We start from the raw sequence: 24,645 nt of genomic DNA, 5'->3' as shown, positions 1-24,645 counted from the left end.
TTGGATGTTGTGGCTGCTGAAGTCTGACTGATCACATATGGCATTTAGGCATCACTTGTTTCCTTATTTTGGATATTTTCATTTAGGAGTAGCACATAACCACAATGTAATGGTTAACTTTTACTTTTGGTAGTTATAAACCTTTAAAATTGGAGCTCTTATTGTATTCCTTTTTGATGCTGTAATTTGGTGTTTATCAGCTGCTACACCATTGACAATGTTTGGCAATATCTTAGTTATAATCAGAATATGGTTTTATTAACTTACTTGTTCTGTTGTATTTATTCAGTTTTGTTATTATCTTTGTCAACTATTTACACAGATCACATCAATAATGCAAAGATTGCTCATTCATTCAATAACAATACACAAGTGTTACATTTTAACAATCACAACCACTACAATAACTAACAGGAACAAATTTAACAACCCTAACATTTGTATTACATATTTCTGGCTCCTTAATTCAGCCTCCAAATTGCCAATCCTCACTGCAACACTCAAGCTAATTTCTTCATTGTTATATGCTGCAGCTTCTTCAAAATTGCCATTATCATCTTCTACAACGTCTGCCCATCGAAAAAATCCACACCACCGTTTTCCACTGCACTGTCACCAGTAAATTTAGGGATTCAGGAGTTGAACATTTAAAAACAGAAACAACATCTATTAGACTCAAACTCACATTGTAATTCGGACATCCGAAGAAGGGTTTGTCTGGGTGGGCATCTGTTCCAGACCATCGGAGCACAGGGCGTTTTCCACACCCACAGCGATCTGGAACTCGTGAGGCTCTGCTGCGACTGCGACTAGGCGTCCTTGTGGTTGATCGAATAGAACTCCCCTCTCCCTCATTTGCACGTCCAACCATGGTTAAACCCAACAAAGCAACGAGGAATGAATAGAACAGGGAAGAAGAAGATGAAGATGAAATGAAGACGAAGAAGAAGGAGTCATACGCTACTCCTTCATCAGTTAGGGTTAAAAAGGGGCTCAGGGACCACTTTAGGTTACAAACCTTCCATGGGCCACGTCAGGTAACCGTTACTTCCTCCAACATGGCAAAAATTTTGCCACATCATTGCCGCCGGGAGCGAGTTTGGACGGAAAAAGGGGAAGGGACCAACTAGGTGTATTTTTTCCAATCTCAGGGACATAAATAGTGCAATTGGGAAGTTAGGGACTAAATTGGTGCATTTTGTGAATCTCGGGGACTACTTTGGGGTTTAACTCACTATACTATACCACATTATTCTACAATTTATGATATAGTTATAAATAGGTCTAATTAAATTCTCTAACATTTTCCTCTATTAATAAAATGCCTAATAATTTGTATTACTTGGATGGTACGGATAGAAGCAACGAGATATTAAGAAGTGCAGCAAAGTGGGTATGAGCAAATCAAAAGTGTGAAGAAGGTTCTAGCTGTCACCATTCCCTGCCACAAATACAAACTAAGCTAGATATATGCATCATGGTGAATTAAAGAAATAATCAAAGATAAATTATTAAAATTCATGTTCTACTACAGTAGTAGTAGTAGTAGTGCTAGCTATACCTAGCTCAATAATTTGTGTGCCAACATTGTGAAGATTGTGGGGCCAATCACACCTATTATTGTTAATTTGTTGGTGAATTTTGATCTCACACTCAGTGTAAATATATACATAAGAAAAAGATAAATAAATTTTTTATTTTTTAATTCAAACACAAATAATTTTTTTATGTAATTTATTTTTTAAAATACGAAATATTTAAATTTTTTATTTAAAATATACGAAAATAAATAATTTTTTTAAAAAGATTTAAATACTTGAAATTTTAAAAGATAAAAGGTTTTTATATTTTTTAATTAATTAAAAAATTATATATTTTTTAATTAATTAAAAAATTATATATTTTTTTTTCGAATTAAAAAATTAAGATCTATTTGTTGTTTTTACTATATATAAAATATAGAGTATAACATATTTATAACGAAATTATATTTTATTTAAAAAGAATAATAAAACTCATTTATCTATTTCCGTGCATGCATGCATGTATGTCTGATCTTACAAAGAACATTCTGTTTTTCACGGCTAAAAATGATGATTGTAACACATGTCGATCGCGTGTCAAATTCTAGTAGGTATATGTTTTCCACCAAAATAAAAAACAGAAAAAATCTGGATCAAAAAATTGGAATATTCATAATTTCACATGTATAAAAAAATTCATTCCATATGTATATATATAGCCTCTCAATAAATTTTGGTACCCGCAGCTATATAATTATATTATTTTTTTAATGATTATTTAGCGTATAGTAAAATATAATTATTTTTATTAATATTATATTATTATAATTCTGAGAATCAAACCAAACAATTGAATTAACTAAAAATTGATCATCAATCAGTTCCAATTCAGATAAAAAAATCAATTCGTAATAAATCAGTCAAAGAACGAAAAAATAGGTCTGATTAATTAGTTGGATTGATCCGATTTTTAACGATTAACTAATTTAAATTTTAAAATAATAAAACATAAAAAATTACTTTTTTAAAAATAATATATATTTTATACATAAATATATTATTTTATTATATATCAAATTTAATTATGATTAAATTTAATTGAACATTTAAATCTTTAAATTTTTAATCGAATTTTGATCACAACAAATAAATAACTAAATAAATTTAAATTGTGTGTATAATGTTCGTTTAATTGAATTTAAAAGTACTACATGATTTTATTCGGATGATTGACGAAGTTAGGACCACGTACCTATGCACACAATTATTGGGATATTTTGTATAATAATGTATTATACACATAGAAACATGTAGATGGAGACTTTTGATGATTAATATTGTTAGTATTTAATTATTAAATAAAGCATATATATTCTCACAAAACTTCGCCAGCCATACGTGTCCAATTTGTCCTTCAATTATGGCTGTCCCATAAGAAGCAATGTAACCAATTAAATTAAAACGTGAAAATTCGTGGACCTTAATTCATCCTTGAATCATGCACATATATGCATGGTAAGAGGACTATTGATGATTATTCTCCAAATCAAACCCGTTACTCTTCCCTGTCTCCAGCAATGTAATAGGGAAACACCAATCAAGCAACATATATCTTAAGTAACAAATTAATGCATGTTCAAATTCTCTTTTGATTCGATATAATTAATAACCAATTTTTTTTTTCTCACGTGGTTTTTCAATTCAACAGAGATCAAGAATTAATGTATTTTTAATTAAAATTTTATTTAAAAATTTATCTTTGACTAATAAATTATTACATGTATAAGATAAAATTTAAAATTCTAATATCACTTAAAAAAACTAGAGGTGTTTGTGCAAGCAAACATAACTCAATTTGAAAGATACAATCAACACAGTCAAAGAAGAAGAAGAGATTTCAGAGGAGGATTCAGAACAAGAGGAGGCAGAATGTACAGAGGAGATAGAAGTGTCTCCAATTAAAGAAGAATGATGCAAGAACCAACTACGAACGGATAGTTCACAAAAGATGGACAGTTCACGAATGGAAGAGGACAATCCAATAGAAGAGGCAGAATGTACAACTCAAGAAACTATGCAATAAGTTTGGCCACACTCCAAAGATCTATTGGTACAGGTACAGTGAAGATCAATATGAAGAAGAAGGCTATAGTGGAGAAGTCTATAACAATGCCAGTCACAGTCAGGACAATCAACCACAAGCAAACCTCTGCAACTTGATAGCAACACCAGCAACAATTCAGAATTCTAATTGGTATCCTAATTCAGGAGCCACACACCATGAGAAGAACCTAACGGAGAAGGAAGAATACTGTGGAAATGAGCAAGTAATAGTTGAAAATGGAATAGATTTGCACATCTCTTTTGTTGGAAATTCTTGTTTCAAGACTAACTTAAGCTCTAAGTTACTGCACATGAAAAAATTATTGTGTGTGCCTGAAATTGCAAAGAACCTAATGAGTGTGCATCAATTGTGTTGTGACAATCACATTTTTTTTAATTCCATGATGATAGGTGCTGTGTAAAGACCAAAGATACTGAGGAGATTATGCTTCAAGGCACCGTAGAAAAAGGCCTCTATAAATTTCTTAGTATTAGTGAGCTGCAAGCACCAGCTACTTATGCTGTTGCATATACTACTTCAATAAACAATATCAATAAAGATGATTCTCTTGTTTGGCATGCTAGGTTAGGATCCTAACCATACTGTTATGTCAAAAGTACTAAAAGCTTGTAAACTCTCAACTGTACCTCTCAAAATAAATTCCTCAGTTGTATTGGCAAGTCTCACCAACTTCCTTTCCCTTCCTCACAAACTGTATATACACACCTCTTAGATCTTGTTTACTCAAACATTTGGGGCCCTGCTCTAGTGCCAGACAGTAGTGAAAACTGGTATTATGTTACCTTCATTGATGCTTTTTCAAAGTATACTTGGCTTTATCTAATTAAGTCCAGAACTCAATTAAAAAAAGTCTTTGAATATTTTCAACAAAAAGTTGAATTGCAATTGAACACTAAGCTAAAAATGTTGCAAAGTGACAATGCAGCCGAGTATAGAAGCCTGTCAAAAATTATGCAGGTTAAAGGAGTCCAGCACAGGTTCACTTGTCCTCATGTTCACCAACAAAATGGCTCAGCTGAAAGGAAGCACAGGCACGTGGTAGAAATGGAACTTACTCTATTGGCAGGAGCTTTAATGCCAACAAGGTTCTGAGGAAAAGCCTTTTGCACAGCTGCCAAGCTAATCAACATCCTTCCAACACCAGTTCTAAATGGTGTGTCTCCAGCTGAGAAATTGCTTGGCAAAAAACCTTCTTATGAACAACTCAGGGTGTTTGGATGCCTGTGTTTTCTACATCAGAAGCCATATAACAAGCACAAACTGGACTTCAGGTCATCCCCCTGCACATTCCTCCTTGGGTATGGAACTGATAAAAAAGGCTATAAATGCCTTACTCAGCAAGGAAAAGTCATCACCACACCAAATGTGGTGTTCTTTGAAGATCAGTTTCCATTTAAACAAGCCAGTCAAAGCCTCCACACAGAAACAGTCACAGCCTCTCAACACTCAATACCAGTAGTTCCAAGACTCTCAGAACTCACTCAAACCCTTCCTGACAACAACCATTACAGTCCCTTAAATAGCCTATCTCAGTCCACCTCACCTCATAATAACCTCCTAAATAACTTATCACCAGAGTCTTTAAATCAGTCAAGCCACCACCAACAGCATTCAATAACCATTAGCCCTACTCTATTATAGTCACTATAACTCTCTAGAGGTCTGCAACAAATAACAGTACCAGTAGCCACCTCTTCAATCCCAACTCTCATTCCTATCAATGATGTTGAGATTATCCTTCCTCACTCTGACCCTGAACCTAGACACCCTGGACTCACCTAAAACACTCACCCAATGATAACTAGAGGAAAGGCTGGGATTGTCAAGCTAAAGCTGTTCTTGGCAAATGTAGAACCAAGGAATGTTAAGCAGGCACTTAAGTTTCCTGAGTGGAAGGTAGCAATGGATGTTGAGTATGAGGCTCTACTTAAGAACAATACCTTAAAGCTAGTTAAACTCCTACCTGAATAGAAGCAATTGGAAGTAAATGGGTATTCAGGATTAAGTACAATGCAAATGTCTCACTTCAAAAGCAGAAGGCCAGGTTGGTTGCTCAAGGCGTTGCTCAGAAGCCAGGTTTTGACTTTACAGAAATCTACAATCCAATTGTTAAACCCATCTCTATTAGACTACTGCTTTCAGTTGCATTATCAAGTCTTGGACAATAAGGCAATTAGATGTAAACAATACTTTCCTGCATGGTGATCTAGTTGAGAAAGTATACATGAGACAACCCCAAGGATATGAGCAGGGAGACCCTTCATTAGTGTGCAGACTCAACAAGACCTTGTATGGATTGAAACAGGCACCTAAGGGGTGGTACTATAAGCTTGCAAATGGCTTAAAGGACCTAGGATTTGCAGCAACAAAGTCAGATATAGCAGTGTTCATTCGTGACACAAATCATCTAAAAACATATGTCCTAGTATATGTAGATGATATCATCGTAACAAGTGAGTGTGATCAATCTATTAAGGAAGTAATCAAATAGTTCAACAGCAAGTTTGCCCTTAAAGACCTTGGTGATCTGCACTCTTTTCTTGGGATTCAAGCTACAAAGACTAATAGTGGAGGCCTAGTATTTACTCAGCAAAAATACATTGAAGAATTGATGAAAAAGGCTGGCATGGTGGGGTGCACAACCTACAACACTCCTCTTTCCTCTACAACAAAAATCTCTGCTCTTGGAGGGTCAAACTTTCATGATCCAGGCCTGTATCGCTCAATTATTGGAAGCCTGCAATATCTAACCATTACCAGACCTGAGATAAGCTTCTGTGTTAATAAACTTGCTTAGTTTGTTCAGTCTCCTCTGAATTCACACTGAAAAATGGTAAAACGTGTGCTAAGAAACCTATGTGAAACAACATATCATGGTTTGCATCTAAAGAAGGAAATGAACATTGCTATGAAGATCATTGCTTATAATGACTCTGACTGGGCTGGTGACCCAGATGATAGAAAATTAACCATTGGATACTGTGTGTTCCTGGGCTCCAATCTGATTTTCTGAACTTCAAAGAAGCAGGCAGCTGTAGCCAGATCTAGCACTGAGGCTGAGTAGAGAAGCATGGCAGATACAGTGGTAGAGTTAGTATGGATAAGGAACTTAATGGCTGAATTAAAGCTTGCTGTCTCTGAAGCACCAATGGTGTACTGTGACAACTTGAGTGTTGTACTATTGGCAGCCAATCCGATTCTACATTCCAAGTCAAAGCATTTCGAAATAGACCTTCATTTCGTTAGAAATCATGTCAATAACAAAGAGATTCAGGTGAGCCATATTCTAGGCTCTGTACAAGTGGCTGGTATCTTCACAAAGGCAATACCTTCTGAGGCTTTTCTACACTTCTGAACCAGGCTCAACATTTGTGATCGACAAGCTATTGCAAGTACTCAAGAGCAACACTCAAGGTGATGATGATATTTTAGCATTCTTTGAAAACAGCAAGCCAGAAAGAAAAAATTAGAGATGATGTTAGGAGTCATAAGAGAGTTAGGAGCCATGAGGAAGCAAACTAACTCAGTCATGCTTCCTTCCCTCAGTTCTATTTAGTTCTGTTTCAGCAGAGTTCCCTCTGTTACAATCACTCTTATAATCACGTTTTTCTGTTCTAGTTAGTTAGTTTGTGTGGGCCCTTGCTGACTCAGTAGCAGCTTCTAGATATTGTGGAAGTTAGTTATAGTTAGTTAGCTTGGTGTATGAGCTGAACTAGCTAGCTAAGCATCTATATATTGCAACTCTTAATGTGTTGTAACTCAGTCTTTTCAGTGAAAATGCAATCACACACTTTCTCAGTTCTCTTCTCTCAACTCCTCTCTCTCTAAACTTTTTCTCTGGGGCCTGATACCTTTTAAGCTCAATCTAAATTAGTTAGCTAATAACTAATTTAACACCCTTTGTTTTCCAATACTAAGTTTTTAGACATTTTTAATGCATATGTTTTGATAAACTCTGAGATAAAGAAAATATAGATTAATATATAGGATAAATAAGTTTTTGAAGAATTTTGTGATGAATTTTTATAGATATCTTTTGGAAGGAAAAAAATAATTATTAGGTTTATAAAAAATTACGATGCTAGACTTATGGGTCTTAGGATACTGGCTAGTTATGTTTCATCCCACCAGTTTTCCATTTCATTTTAATTTGTTAGAAACTTTTAAATATAACTATTATTTTTAGTCTTAATAATATTATAAGAATATAAATTTTTTTAAAATTTTATCAATTTTATCCTGATAGTATAGATTATAACATAAAAGATTTATAAAATTAAATTTTATAGAAAAGTTATAGGGAACAAAAGTCTCCATCGACTAAGAAGACCCAAATATCTGTGCGTAAAAGAAAAATCAAATAATAAGCTTTTTAGTTATTATTTTCATGTAAAAGAGTTTAATTTTTTACTAATAATTAATTTTAATATTCATTATCTAAAATTTGAAAGAATTTAATGTGCATACTTTTATATTTGATTAGATGTTAAGTCTATTGCACAAATAAAAATACTTTGTTTTCATACTTGTTATTTAAAATTAATATTTTTTCTTTATATATATAAAAATATAATTAGATATTAGTATAAAAAAATTATATTGATAATTATAAAATTAACTCAAATTTTTTCTTGAAATAATTGAATCTTGGTTCTAATTATTAATTACAAAATTAGCATTCTCTCCAAATTATATGTAATAAATATTTGAAGAATCAAACATATCCATAAAATAACCAAAGTATCAAACATATCCAAAAACTAAAAAGCATAATTCATCACATTGTAGAATCCTCAAGCCTTTTTTCATGATGTAATGGTAGTGATGGTAGATTCCGATTTGTTTGAATCCTACATAAAAAAGAAGAATGCAATTAAAAGTTAAAATCGTGAAATAAATCAAGAATAAGTCAATAATATGGAAAAAATAGTATTGTATATAATTTAATAATTTTCTTACATCAACATCTGTTTCAATGCTATTAATTGTGTAGTACTCAAACCCTATGTTAGTTGCAGTTCCAAGCTCATTCCAAAGTCAATCTTGATTACACATTATAGCCTCTAACGTATCTGGACGCAACCTACTACGATGTGGTGTAACAAATCGACCACCAGTACTAAATAAAGACTCAGAGGCAACTGTAGATATAAGAATTGCCAAAAAATCCCTAGCAATCGCTTGCAAAGTGGGAAATTTTGCGCCATTCGATTTCCACCAAATTAAGATATCAAAGTTATCTTCAGTTTGTGGCACTGGTCTTTCTTCAAGATAATAATCCAACTCATTTTTTGTATTAATAAATGCAGATTTCTCACTTACATGGGCAGCGAAGTCAGCTTGCCAAGATTCGTGACTAAACTTCTTCCCCCTTGAACCTAAAGGCATTGGTGGTGGCGGCGGCATATTTAACTGAGCAGCTTGGTCTCTCTCTCTTCTCTTGGTTACATATTCTAAAACCAAATCTTGTACTAACCTTTTCACTTAACCAATTACAACACAGGCCTCCGTCATGTAAACCCCGCTAAATCGGGAAATAATTAGTCAATAAATTAAATTTTAAATAAAAAAATTAAAAATGCAAAATTAGTATCAAAATAGGATAGAGCTTGTCAAAACGAGAATTTTAATACCAATTTCGAAATTTTGGCCCAAAATCAGACCAGAAAGACCGAACCGGTTGAACCGGGGCCCGAATCGGGACCGTGGGTCCAACCGGACCCAAACACTTAAAGAAGACAGCAGCTCCTTCTTCCCCCATTTGCATGCAAGTATGCAACGCAGCAAAACAGATTTGGGGAGGAAGAAGAGCCCCCAAACCCTTAACCTCCTTTAATCCGCCATAACTCTTCCGTCCGGGCTCCGATTGCCGCACCGTTCACAGCCACGCGTCCAGCGTGTCGAACTCTACATTTCTATCAGATCAATTTCACCGGTAAGCTCCATTTTCGTTCCAAAATCTCTACCCCTCTTTCTGTTATTGAAATTGAAACCTTATGGTGAGATTTTGCCAATTTTGATGTTCTATGTTTGATTTAGCTTACGGAGCTTACTGGGTTGGAGTTGCTACGCGTGTGAGAGCGATAAGGTTTTCCTAAACTTTAATTTGATTTTAATTCTATTAGGTAAAATCTGATTTGGAACATATATGTGTATTAGGTGAGAGTTAAGTTCGTATATATATATATGCATTGGAAGTAAAAAGTGAGTATTTGGAGGTTTATTGGTGATTGAGGCTTGGTTTTTGGTTGTTTCTTTGAGCTTGGAGGGCTGTGTTCTTGCTTGTGAGACTACCTTGGATTGAATAAAGTGATCGGCCAATGTATGGTTTAAGTTTCGCACGTTTAATATTTACGGTGTTGTGAAAACTTAGGTTAGAGAAACCATAGGATAAGTTAAATTGTTTGTTGTATTTAATGATTAGCCTTGTAATGTTGTTGGAATATATTTTTTGGTAGATATAAATTGGAATTGGAATTATGAGGTGTGGAAGTTATTAATGGTGTGCTCTTATACTTATTTTTGATGGATTAGGATTGGTGTTTGTTAATAAGGATGTAGAGTTGTGTTGTGGTGGTATTACATATGCTGTAACTAATTATGTAATGATTGAAATTGCATGAGACTAATTTTGAAATAAACTTAGGAATATAAGGAACTAAACTGAAAATTTTAGGATCTTTTTGTTAAATATACAATTTATGGCAAATTTTTAAAGTTAGGTTGTTAAATCTGTCCTGCAGCAGAAAAGGTCAAACAGGGCAGCAACTTGTTTATCTTGCTGCGACTTCTACGAGTTGATTTTTGGAACGAAACCAATTTTTTTATAAAATTTGATTAACTTGATTTATTTATCTAAAACTTTAGAATTTTAAGAGTTGAGGATTGGGAGTTGTGAATTTTTTAATATTGGTGGTCAAAGCTGAAAAGAAACAGATTTCAGCAAGCTATGCATCAACTTCCAATGCTTGCAACTCTTAGAATTGAATAGAAATCGGGTTGCAACTAAAACACACTTGTTTCTGGATGATCTAGGAGTTTCCAAACCAAAATTTAGCTTAATTGGAGTTTTGTAATAAAAGTTATTCAAATTGAAAGGTACTAAGCTTGTTGGTTTCTAAAACAGATTTTGATACATTTTTACTTAACTTCCAGGTAACGTAACTTCTTCATTAAAAATGGTATTAACTCAAAAATAATTGAGAAAGAAACCTGGATGAGTAAAGTTTAACTACATTAATTTTTAAAGTCATTTTATTTAACTTGGATTTTATATTGAATTTTGAATATCACATGCTGTTGCTGTTTTTCTGGTTTTATGCACTACAGAGTAGTCACGATTTTTCCTTTATTTTTGAGGCTAGAGAAATCAGAAAATTATGGTCTTTAGTTTTTTAGAAAGATTATTTCAAGATAAACGCCAGGACATAAAGTTTGTTCAATTCCGAGTTTATTTGTTATATTAAAAATAGAAAAGAAAATAGAGTGTCGAGGATGTCTTAGTGATAGTCATGGGTTCGAGAAGTTAAAGTTTAATCTTCGTGTGATGTGATTGATTTAATATTAGAGTTGGGTTGATTTTAAGATTATTCGATATTAAGAAGGTTGAGAAGAGTTTGATAAATAGTTTGGTCAGGACCCGGAAAGGATAATCAAGATGAATATAAGGGAATGATGATGAAAAATGTGAAAGGGAGGTTGTTAATAAAAGGAGTTAACATGCTATGGCTTGATGAATGATTAAATAATGATTATGACTATGAAATGGCTTATGAATGATGATATCTGAGATACGAGTTTTCCTGGGTAAGAACTGTGGCTCGCCACCACGTGTTCCAGGTTGATTCTCGATACTCTGTTAACCCTACGTCGTAAGGGTGACCGGACACGTATAAATTCTCAGGTATGGATAACCCCCATTGAGTGATTTATATGATGATTGAATATGAACTCTATGCATAGACTCTTGGGGATGCGCAACGGGGGACAGTCTAAGGTTTTCGGACTTGTCGGGTTGGCTGGATAACCGACAGATGGGTCCCATCAGCCATAGGACATGCATGCATCATATGCATTTGTTTGTTTGGATTGCTATGCATTTCCTGGGTTTGCCTAATTGATATATATCACCTGCTATCTGTTATACTTGCTATTTATACTATCTGCTCATTACTTGTGCGTGATCTTGTTTGGTTGCTTGTTTCTGTTGCATTGTGGATGATGGAGGGATAGAGGAAATGGAGAAGTGGTTTGGTGTTAGATTAGAATTGAAATTGAGTAAGTTAGGTAAATTTAGAATACCTACCCCCTGTTTATAGCTTCTAATTAGTAATTAAGTTGGATAATTGTATAATGGAGTTCTAGGATTGCCTATGGCATTCTCAAGACCTTATTTATTATACGCGTGGCACTTTTACCATGATGAAAACCTCCGATTCTCATTCCATATTGTACTGTTGTTTTTCAGATACAGGTCGAGAGGCTCCTCGCTAGGCGTCCGGATCTTGGAAAGCGAAGTAGTCCTTGGGTGTATTTTGGCTTCTAGCTGTATATATGTATATATATGTTTAGCTTACTCTCCAAGTAACTTATGTATGCTGCTCCTCTTAGAGGTTGAGGGGGAGATATGAGTTATTTTGATATTATAGTGTATTTTGGGATATTTTGAGAACACTTATGTATGTTTAGATGTATATATATACCCTCCGGCCAGCCTTAGCTTCGCAGGCTGAGTCAAGGGCTAATTATGCTGCTTCCTTGGTTGTCTTTTATTCTTTTACTTATCTTTATCATGTTCCTATTAGGTTTCTTAGCACGCAAGTAATGCTTTCCTGAGCATTGCGCCTTTTTATTTTGCGATTTTGTTTTACCCGTTTTTTTAAGGCTCCTAGTTAAATATATTTTTCTTTATTATTATTATTATTATTATTATTATTATTATTATTATTATTATTATTATTATTATTATTATTATTATTATTATATATATTACTATTTTTAGAGATTGTAATACCTTATTATCTTAGTCTTATGACTTAAGCATAATACTAAGTATGGCAGGGTGTTACACGTCACACCCCAATACTTTTCAAACTTAGCTACCATTCTAGTAGTCATCAGTTTAATTACCTCATTTTCACAATGTTGCCACTCCATCAAAGCCAAAATTAACTCAGAAATATAAGTTAAAAATCAGAAATTCAGAATCTAATTACCCTAATTAGAAATCAGAATAAGAATTTCAGAAATTTAGAAATTTAGAAAATCAGAATCTAATTACCCTAATTTAGAAATATAAATTCATAAATTCTTGAATAGGATCAACTTAATTCAGAAATCACAGGACTGACTTACCCGACGGAGAAATGGGGTAGACCAGCGAAGATCGGCGATTTGGCGGACGAATGAAGAAGAGGAGAAGAGGACGACCGGCGATGAGTCTGCCGCGATGAGGAGAAGACGACGACCGATGACGACGTGACGAGGAGAAAAAGACAACGTGGCCGCGACGATGAGCTCGAGAGCTGCAGTGAGCGACTGAGCCTCTCAAGGGGTGGAAGGCGGCGTTGAGGGACCCAGAGGGTAGGAGGCGGCAGTCAGCAGTGTTCGAGAAGGAGAGAGGAGGGGCTAAGGGTTTGAACTTTGAGAAGGAATGGAGAGGAGAGGAGACGAGACTGTGGCGCTGAGGGACCCAGAGGGTGGGAGGCGGCGGTCAGCGGTGTTCGAGAAGGAGACGGGAGGGGCTGAGGGTTTGAACTTTGAAGAGGAGTAGAGATGAGAGGAGACGAGTCTCTCACTCTATGTCTCTGAAGTAGTGAAGCATATATGACGGCTAGGGTTTTTTTTCAATGGCTCACATATTATATATATATTAGGGGTATTTTCGTCATTTTACATAAATAGAAATTTAATAGGTCTCCACGGGGCGGGGACCTCTACCTCCTTTTCCGCCCCGTTTATTATACGGGGCCCCGTCCCTGTCTCCGTCCCCGCAGGTAGAAATTACCCCCGATATCTGCCCCCGGCCGGTAAATTCCCACGGGTACACGCCCCATCGAGAATTTTTGCCATGCTTAATCCTCATGATAGAAAATCGGTTGGGGGTTCTATGTTTTTCTTGGCAAGAATTTAGTATCATGGTCTTCTAAAAAGCAAGGTGCAATAGCTCGTTCAAACGCGGAAGCTAAGTATAGAACCTTGGCTGACTTAGTTGTAGAATTAATTTGGATCAAAGGATTGCTCAATGAGCTGCAATTTCCTCTAATAGTTTTTCTATTGCCTACTGTGACAATCAAAGTGTTGTGTTACTAGCTGCAAACCTTATCCTACACTCTAAAACAAAATATTTTGAAATTGATCTTCACTTATTGAGAGACTATGTCACAAGTAAGGTGGTTCAAGTAATGCATGTTCCTAACTCTGTTTAAATTGCAGATACCTTTACCAAGGCCCTTTGAAGATAGAAAATAAAAAAGATAGATTCATAAAAGAAGTATGTAAAAGTGTGTAAAAATTACTCTAATCTGTTATTTAGTTATACTCTAATCTAGTTTAGAATGTTGAGCTATTACACTTGCAACTGTGCATATATACCTTATGTACTCTATCATATACTCTGTTATCATTCATTCAAGAAAACACAATAATACAACTTATATGCAACTTTTTGTCGGCTATTTACTGGTAGACCTTGACGATCGGGGCTGCCAAGGGAGTGTAGTTAGTAAACTTCCCTACCTGGGAGAACGGCTTGAAGGTTTTAGCTGGAGCTCCGTCCTTAGAGTGCTCTATAGGCCTTTCCTCGGGCTGATGAGCATGGTTATAGGCGGGCTGCCGCTTGTTGGCTGCCACGACCTGACTAACCTTTTCATCGTTAATATATTCCTTAGCCATATTTTTAATTTTTTGCATCCTCCACACGGGCTTAGTGGTAAGGTGCTTCCTGAAATCTTCGTTCAGCAACCCGTTTGTCAAGCATAAACTAGCCACTGAGTTGGTCAGGCCGTCAATCTCTAAACATTCATCATTAACATGTCCAGGTACTTCCTGGTCGGTTCCCCGCTCCTATATGTCACCCCTAGCAAGTTGATTGGGTGCTTCGCCTTGGCGATGCGCGTGGTGAACTGAGCCAGGAAAGCGCGGGTTATGTCCGCAAAGGTTGTCACGGAGTCTTGGGGGAGAGCGTTGAACCAGCGAATTGCCGGCCTTGCTAAGGTTACGGGGAAGGCGCGACACCTTACTTCGTCACCCACCCCCTCTAAGTTCATCCTGGCCTCGAAGGCTGTTAGATGTTCTTGGGGGTCTTGGGTACCATCATACCTCATGTCCGTTAGCTTAACAAAGTGCTTTGGTAGCCGGACTTCAAGGATGGAGTGGTGGAAAAGGGTTGCCCCCATGATCATAGGGTGTCGCCTTTTCCTTAGTCTCTCTCTGCTGTCCTCTTGGTTTTCCTCCACGGTGTGCCCGTTGGAGGTCGGGTATAAATGATGGGATCTCGCTGTCTTCTCGGCAACTCCCTACTTTTCCCTTGGCTTTCTGATTCTGATCGGGGGGTCGGGGTGAGTCTGGAGCGGTCCCCTCCGGGGCTTCTCCCTCTGGTTACCCTTCTTTGAAGAGACCGGGAGCGATCCTCCCCCAGAGGTGGTTGGGCGCTCTCTGCTTGCTACCTCCTGCTCCAGGTTTTGCACCCTGTGGCGCAGCTCTTGTATTATTCTGGCGCTGTCGCTCCCCGTTCCCCCAAACGGACGTCTCTCCTGGGAGCGCGAGGGGGGCTCAGGTCGTCGCAAGGGGATCTCATTCGTTCACGAGAGGAAGCCATAGAGGCTACTCTGCCGGCTCGGGGGACCATTTCCTCCTCGCGTGGTTTTCCTCCATCGTCTGCCTTCAAAGGACCCAACAGGAAGTCCATTCTGGCCAATTCCCACAGACGGCGCTAATGTTCGGTACTTCGTGTGCCGGACAGGTCGGAGATGTTCTCGGAGTGTGATGATGGAAATCAGCCTGGATCTGCGTCTGGTAAGCGAGGCGTTGGGGCAGACGACCTCCCGAGCTATTGCGGTGTGAAGGGGGGAGCCACCTGCGATGACACTCCGACGTCCAAGTCCAGAATGGTACAGACGGCAGTGGGAGTAGAATGAGGTAGTGACGTAACGTGGGGGAGGAGTAGGGTCCTCCCCATATATACCCTGTCAGTAGGGCGGGTCCCACAGGATTGGTGCCTTTTTTGGAAGTTTCCTTCCCCAGCTGTCAGGTAGCTGGCTGCTGGAGGATAGGTGTCCGCGTCGTGGTCTGGACGCGCGACACCCGCCACGCTCGGGTCGGGTAGCGCTATACACCGGGTCGGATTAGGCAGGGTGTCAGTTGGGCTGGACCGTAACAATAATATAGCTATATTTCAATTTTAATTTTAATTTCAAATTAATTTTAGTTGTAATTACAGAATGTAATGTTTCATATGTTGATTGTCAACTTTGTAATTATTAGTCAATGATGACGATATATAAGAGAAATAGAGTGGGTAAAGGAATAAGAGAGATAGAGAAAGGAAGATAACTCTTTAATTTTGGAAGGTAAGATTTTATTTCAATTGCAACAAAAAAATGACATGTGGTACATTTTAGTTGTAAAATTAGTAATATATGATAGATATGATAGATAAATTATTGATAATAAAATAAGCGAACGACTCAAGCAAAGATATTTAAAGCGTCTTTAAATAAGGATGTTTGATATCGTTCATTGAATAAATGGTCATGTATTAATTTTTTGACAAGTGACAGATTAAAAGTATTATTATTATTATTAAAATATTATTATATTTTTTAAATCGTTAGTTATTTTAGCTATAATATTAATTTTTTAATTTGTTTAAAATTAAAATTTTTAAAAAAAATTATTAGAGAATTGTTTTATCTTTTTATTATTTTTTATAAATTTTATAATATTATTTTTCTGCTTCTATTTTATTATTATTTTGATATTTTTCTCATTTTTTGCATATTTAATAATTTTTTGACGAGTTGAAGTTTTATTTACAATTTTTATAATTCTTTTAATAATTCATTTGTTTTTTTTATTTTTGAAGATCTATAATTTATTCTATCAATTTTTATTGTTAATCGTTCTATTTTTAATCTAATAATATTTATTTATTTTTGAATTCTTGAAAAAACTAAATATAAAATTGATATTTTAAAAAAAATATTTTATATTAATTTAAAAAATTTAATTTTATTTAAATAATATCAATTAAAATCATTAATTTTTTATCTATTAATTTAGATAATTTAATTATTTTTGTAATTTATTTATTGATTTAATTTTAGTCATAATTTTTGTCTTTATTATTAATCCATGTTTCTTAAAACACATTTTTAAATGCAGTCAAATAAATAATTAAAAAAAATATTCTTACCGTGTTTATATGAGTGGTGGCCAATAAAATATGGGTTATGTTAGATTTTTTTTAATAACATAAACAATCATCAATAAAATAAAAATATATTATATTCCTAAATTATTCACCTAAATTTTAATATTAAAATAATCATCCACACACCTAATAAAATAAACATTCAATATATTCATTATTTATATTATTTAATATTTTCATCGTCTACTTATACTTTTTCATAAAATATTGGTGCCAAAATTTAACGAGATGAATGCAACAAAATTATTAACTAAATATAAACTTGAATAGTACTGATGTCCCCACAGAAAAAATTATAGAACAATTCTGTGGATCAAGTGGTTATTCAAGACAGGGGCGGAGCTAGAAAAAATATTAGAGGGGGGCTAAAATTATTTACACAATAAAATAATATTAAAATAAATTTTTTAGGGGGGGCTAAACTGAAATTTACATATAATTTACATGTAAAAAATTAAAATTAGGGGGGGCCGTTGCCCCCCTTTCCCAGTATGTAGCTCCGCCCGATTCAAGATTATTATTTTACAAAGTCATTATTACTATTTCATAATTATGACTTTTAAGGAAGTGTTAGGGCAAATCAAAATTATATCTCATAAATGGATTGAAGAGGCAACAACCTTGTGTTATATGTATATACATGGCATTGAGCGTTTCTTCAAAGGAAGGTAGCATGAGAAGTTATTGCCGTATTATGCTGTTCCTCTTCCTCTTGGATTCTCTCTGTTACTCCTCCTTGGCCACCGTCACAGCATGGCCTGTGGTATATAAGTCTCCTATGATTTTGAACGTGGAGGAAGCTTGGGTGATTGAGATGGCGATTTTGGCCGTGAAAGAGCATAACAAGAGATCTAAGGCGAATCTGAAGCTACAACAACTCCTTAGTTGCGTAGCAGACGTATCCCCCATTGACACCATCTACATCCTTCAGCTGTTGGCCAGGGATGGAGTCCACACTCACAAGTACACGGCTCAATTAATTCAGACCGCCTCATCATCCACTTGCAAGCTACGCCGCTTTGAACGTGCACCGTAAATAAGGTGAAAACTCATGTAAAGTCGACTTTACGTGAAGTTAATATCTGAGAGCCGTTAGATAATTTTAGTCAAATTATCTAACGACTCTCAGTTATAACTTCACGTGAAGTCTACTACACCTGAGTTTCCACCCATAAACAATAAACACCTGATGATGCATCCATGCCTACGTCCTTGTTTCTTTGTTTCTTTTTATCAGTTTAAACTTTAAAATAATAAACATAACAAATTATTTTTCAAAAAATATATTATTTTATTATATTAAATTTAATTTTAATCAAATTTAATTACATTTAAACTTTTAAATCTCTAACTCTACTTGATCGCAATAAATAACGAAATAAATTTGAATTGTGTACAATTAAATTAAAACATGAAAATTCTTGGACCTTAATTCATCCTTGAATCATGCACATACATGCTAAGAGGACTATTGATGATTATTCTCCAAATTAAACCCGTTACTCTTCCCTGTCTCCAGCAATGTAATCGCGGGAAACATCAATCAAGCAACATATATCTTGAGTAACAAATTATTCCATGTTAAACTCTGAGATAAAGAAAATATAGATTAATATATAGGATAAATAAGTTGAAGAATTTTGTGATGAATTTTTATAGATATATCTTTTGGGAGGGGAAAAAAGCATTACTAGCTAGATAGGTTTATAAAAAATTACGATGCTAGACTTATGGGTTTTACGATACTAGCTAGTTATGTTTCATCCCACCAGATTTCCATTTCATTTTGTTAGTAACTTATAAGTATAATATTGTAATTCTTTAACGATTTATTTTTTTTTTACTGTTTTCCTTTTGTTAATAAAGACCTATAAATCTATTACAAAAAATTTTTAAGACGGTTTTTGTAAAAGTTGATCGGTGTATAACTTATTTGTCAATGAGTATTGTCAAGTTTTTCGTCAAGATGAATTATACATTGGTAATAAAAAAAATAAATAGATAAATACCTGCAAAATACATTCCAACACTTAAATTAGTAAATAAATAATAGACTTTATATAATGTAATAATCTGAACAATTTTTTTTATTTTTTTTATATTTGAAATAAAGATTAACAATTATATCTCAGAATAAATAATGCTTTAAACAGAGAATAATTGTGTGTCAAAAAAAAAACATGTTTACTAATGAATGTATTTATCTTGATCTGCTGCAAATTTCAATTATTTACTTAGTAATTTAGTGGGGGAAAAAAATCTAACATGACTTACAAGTTAATTGCATTGTTATTATTAGGGGTGGCAAACGGATCTAAATTCGTCGGACCGGCCTACGTAACCCGTCAAAAAATGCAGATTGGGCTGAAAAATTGGGACCGTCAAATAGCAAAAGCCCACCTAACCTACACTGTTTAAATCGCGGGTTTTGGCGGAGCGAGGCGGGCTTCCCGCCGAACTTAGTGTTCTTTTAGTGAGGGGATATTTTTACAATTTTTTGCCAAGACCTAACTTCTCTCAACCTAACTTATAAGAGTATAAAGATAAAAATTGAGTGGTTTGGATTATATTTATGTTACTTTGGAGACAATATTTATAATTATGTTTTAAATTATGTTTATTTTGCTTTGGAGAGAATATTTATACTTATGTTTTGAATGAAAACTTGGTTTATAATTATGTTTATTAGATATTTATAATTACAAAGATTTTAATATTTATGAATATAAAAAATATAATTTTTTATGCGTTTAGAAATTATAAATTTATTAATATGATTATGAAATTATATATATATTATTTAATAGTTGATAGTAAAAAAAGGAGCTTTGGCGGACTTAGCCCGCCAGCCCGCCAGCCCGCAGTTAAGTGGGGCAGGTTGAAATTCTAGAACCGCCTTATTAGACGGGGCAGGACGGGCCAACCCGCCAAAAGGCGGACTTCTAGCGGAGCGGGACGGGGTGGGACAAACTTCCCCTGTTACCATCCCTAGTTACTACATAATTCACTCCATATGTATTAACAAAATAAAATGTAAATCATATATCTTAAAACGAAAATATTTGGTAATCAAAATAAATTAATAAAAAACTATTAAAATTTATAATAATTAATAAATAAATAAATAATAAATAAAAGGGAAAATTCCACTCCCCTCTCCTGTGAGATGTTAAAATGACACTCCCCTCTCCTCTATTTTATAAATGTACATTCTCCTCCCTTCTAACTTTTAAAAAACCTCCTCTTTAATCCATTTAAACTTTTTGTGTTAACTTTATCCATTTTTTTAAAAAAAAAAATAATTATTTTTTGAAAAAATCCATTAACAAAAGTTTTATTTTTTATCATTAAATTTTACTTACTAAATACCTTTTAATAATTATTTTTTATTGATTGAATTGTATTTTTATTAAATACTTTTAAAAAAATTAATAATTAAATTATTTTTTTTAAGATATCTATCCTTCAATAATTTTTTAATTATTAAATTATGATTTTACCAAAATTTTTATGAACAATTACTTTTATATTTACTATTAATTTTTTGATATCAATATATTATTTTAACATTAAATAAAAAATTTTACTACTGTTAATATATATAACAATTAATATATTGATATTGAAAAATAATCTTACTAAATTTTATTTAATGTTAAAATATATATAGATATCGAAAAATTAATAGTAAATATAAAAAATCGGTAACGAAAATTTTGGTAAAATTATAATTTAATAATTAAAAAATTATTGAAAGATATTTTAGGAAAAAATATATAATTATTAAATTTTTAAAAAATACAATTTAATCAAAAAAAATTTTATTAAAATATTTAAAAAAATATAATAATAAAAAATAAAATTTTTGTTAATGGGTATTTTTTAAAAAAATAATTTATTTTTTTTTAAAAATGAATAAAATTAACATTAATTAACACAAAAAGTTTAAAATAGATTAAAGAGGAGATTTTTTAAAAATTAGAAGGGAGGGGAATGTATATTTATAAAATAGAGGAAAAAGGAGTGTCATTTTAATATCTTGCAGGAGAGGAGAGTAGAATTTTCCCTAAATAAAATAAGTTCTAGTTTTTTTTGTCTTTTTAATATTATCATTAATAAGATAACTAACGATGTAGTAATAACTATCAACTGCCTTTTATTAACGAATTCTTTTCGATAAGTTTTTTCAATTATACTAGCCACCGACACAAATGTCTCGTTCCTTACATAATCCACGCCCATCAATTAACACGGTCATCTTGCAAATCAATGCAACTTTCATTTTTTAATAAAATTTATATAATGGATAAAAGAGAAAAAGAAAACAATTAAGTGAGAAAGAAATTCCAACGCCCTAGTAACTGTTGTTTGTAAAGAAGGTAGTTTGAGAAAATGATGTCGCTGGTATTCTTTCTCCAACAATATCGCCTGAGATAGAATTTTTTCAGGTTCCTGGCATTGGTCCTCAAAGCGCCAACCAAATCTGCCAAAGAAGGTAAGCCACTGAACACTTCTAATTCTGAAATTGGGTTTGGATTTCTCAGCTTCTATGAATTGACTCCACCAATCCCAAGCTTTTAGGTTAGGGTCGCGGGGAGTAGTGCTAGCTACTGGGGAGCTGTTCCAAATTTGAAGAACTTCTGAGCAGAAGACAATGGCATGCATTGGTGTCTCCGGCGCCGATTGACAGCGGGGACAAAGGCTGCTAACTTGTGGTAATTTTTCGTTCAATTTTATTTTAACTGCAATGCCTTCATGGGCTAATCTCCAAGCAAATAATTTGACCTTTGGTGTTACTCTCAGAATTCACTCCATATCGGGGATGGAGTGAATTCACTGGATGGAGGGTGAAAGAATTGGTATGCTATATTATACCCAGATTTTACTGAGTACTCCCCTGAGTTGTTATGGCACCATATAATCGAGTCTTCCTCTTCTGTGATAGGAATTTGTTGGATTTGTTGAGCTGTGTCTAGTGGGAAGGCTTCCATAAGGAGTTGGTGATTCCATTCTCCCTCGACTGTGATTAGCTGTCTAACCCAGGTAAGCGATTCATCTCTGCATTCATTAACTGCAATGCAAAATGGTGGTTGGTACCCAAACCATGGGTCTTCTCTGATTATAGATCCCTGAATTGAAGCTTTATACTTAACATCTTTCTCCGATATTTTTCTTCCTTCCAAAAGACTCTGTCAAGTTAAGGATGGTCGATTTTTCCTGGTTTGGCTTTTAGATAGGAACTGTATCTGAAGTACTTATTCTTGAAGATTTTGTAGAAAAGAGAATGTGGTTTAGTTATCAGCCTCCATCCTTATTTAGCTAACATGGCTAGGTTGAATGCCTTTAGGTTCTTAAACTCCATACCCCCGAAATTCTTTTCTCTGGTCATGGTGTCCCAACTGATCCATTGCATCTTCTTTTCATTTTGTTTCTGTCCCCACCAAAATTGTATCATCATTCGGTGGAGTTCATCCAAGAGGGTATATGAGAATTTGAAACAGTCCAGCGTATAAATTGGTATAGCTGAACCCACTGCTTTGATCAACACCTCCCTTCCACTAGCAGATAGAAATGATTTATTCCAATGCGAGAGCTTCTTCGCCACCTTCTCTTTTATAAAAGCAAATGTTTCTTTTTTGGATCTGTGTACTATAAAGGGTAGCCCCAAATATTTATCCTGCGTCCCAATATTTGGGACTTCCAAAGATGCCGCTAGTTCAGTTCTGATGGGTAAAGGGGTGTTTTTGCTGAAAAACACAGCAGACTTGGAGAAATTAATTTGTTGTCCACTTAGTCTGCCATGTAGTTGGAGAATTTGGGATAGATTAGAATAGTTATATTTGGTTGCTTTACAAAATAAGAGTGAATCGTCGGCAAATAGGAGATGATGAATAGTCGGACATCTACTGTTCAATCGCAGTCCTTGAAAGAGGTTATTCTCTTCTCCTTTGTGGAGCAGATAGGATAGACCCTCTGCGCAGAAAAGAAATAGATATGGTGAGAGGGGGTCTCTTTGTCTGAGACCCCTACTTGATTTGAAAAAATCAGTTGGTGTACCATCCACAATAACAGAATAAGATATAGTAGAGGCACAAGCCTTCATCCATTCAATCCACTTTGAGCAAAATCCCAACTTCTTCATAATAAACCACACAAAACTCCATTCCACCCTATCATATGCCTTACTTATATCAACCTTTATCGCCATGTCGTTTCCCCCATGGGTTTTATTCTTTAGAAAATGCATGTATTTATGAGTCACAAGAATGTTGTCACTAATGAGTCTTCTCCGAATAAAAGCACTCTAATTGTCGCTTATTAACATACTCATAAAAGGTTGAAGTCGATGAACTAGAACTTTTGAGATAATTTTGTAGAAGACTGTGCTGAGACTGATTGGTCGAATTTGATTCATAGAAGTAGCTTGAGTCACTTTAGGTATTAAACAAATTTGGGTGTGGTTAAAGGGTCATCCTATGGTGCTGAAAACAATTTTTTTCTGCTGGTGCTGAAATTGAGTGGCATGCTGTAGGAGGGGACGCGTGGTACTGATGCCTCCAAGGTACCGATAATTTCTGCGGAAAGTTGATAGTGATGTATGCTAAAAGACGGGTTTAAAAGATAATTAACTTTTGTTAATGATATCAGTTATGTTATTGGGCCTATTTTTGAGGACCCAGTATATTTAGTTGTTCTTATTTTTTTTTGTTATGGTAATGGAACCAAAATAATGTAAACGTCGCCGTTTTTCAGTCACCGCACCTGTATTCCCTGATCTTACTCAATCACGCATGCCCTAGGTACTCATCGATCTCCTCTCCGTCTCTCATACACATAGTCCAGGGAGGAGGGCTGCATGTCAAGTCTCAATCTCATCGAGCTCAATCTGAAGCCGTCGCCTGGTGCCGCCGCCGTCGCCGTTCCTCCCGACAGCCACCAGCCCATGCTCGCTCACTTTGCCTTCATCGCGTAGCAGTTGTCGCAGCATTGGAAGCATCCGTCGCCCAACCTACGAAGCCCTCACTTTGTAGGAGGCATCGCAACCTTCGAAGCCACCTTCCGTTGAAGTCGCTCACCATCGCAAGTTCCTGGAGCCAGCTTGGAGATTCGAGCACCCCTTTTCCTCGCGAACTCATTCGTGGAAATTGCAGCCACCGCAACGACCTCTTTTCTTCTATTATTCACATATCTTATTTATTAAAATTATTTCTTTTGAAAATCATAAAAAATTTTGAGAATAAATTATAAATCGTTAATTATTTAAAAGACAAAGTATTTTTGTAGAATACAACATCTAAGATATTTTTTAAAGTAAAAATTTATTTTAGCAACGTAACTTTTGAAGAAAAATTAATATTTTTTACAAAAAAATAATATCTAAAATATTTAATGTAATTATTAAAATATAACTACATAAGCTATTTTTAATTTAATAATATAAATGTTAAACATATTTATACGAAAAATGAATGACTTTTTTACATAAATATAAAAATTATTATGTAAAAAACTAATTTGAAAAGTAATAAAGACTTCAGGCTATGATATTAAATTAGTTAAATCAA

At 34.5% G+C, this 24,645-nt stretch overlaps 2 protein-coding genes across 2 annotated transcripts; one reads left to right on the top strand and one right to left on the bottom strand.

Annotated features, from left to right (window-relative positions):
• Positions 1–17,720: 17,720 nt before the first annotated feature.
• LOC130974536 (uncharacterized) lies at positions 17,721–18,116 on the top strand. The gene has a single exon (XM_057899411.1). It carries the CDS (start codon positions 17,721–17,723, stop codon positions 18,114–18,116), a length of 396 nt encoding a protein of 131 aa, XP_057755394.1.
• A 4,275-nt stretch (positions 18,117–22,391) lies between these two features.
• Positions 22,392–23,288, bottom strand: LOC130974535 (uncharacterized). The gene has a single exon (XM_057899410.1). It carries the CDS (start codon positions 23,286–23,288, stop codon positions 22,392–22,394), a length of 897 nt encoding a protein of 298 aa, XP_057755393.1.
• Positions 23,289–24,645: the final 1,357 nt, after the last annotated feature.

The sequence above is a fragment of the Arachis stenosperma genome, chromosome 4, assembly GCF_014773155.1.
Source record: "Arachis stenosperma cultivar V10309 chromosome 4, arast.V10309.gnm1.PFL2, whole genome shotgun sequence".
Classification (NCBI taxonomy): Eukaryota; Viridiplantae; Streptophyta; class Magnoliopsida; order Fabales; family Fabaceae; genus Arachis; species Arachis stenosperma.
This window is presented reverse-complemented; position numbering and strand designations above follow the sequence as displayed.

Coding starts and splice junctions, on each gene's coding strand:
- LOC130974536 (XM_057899411.1), top strand. CDS start 17,721: ATGGCATTGAGCGTTTCTTCAAAGGAAGGTAGCATGAGAAGTTATTGC.
- LOC130974535 (XM_057899410.1), bottom strand. CDS start 23,288: ATGGCGATAAAGGTTGATATAAGTAAGGCATATGATAGGGTGGAATGG.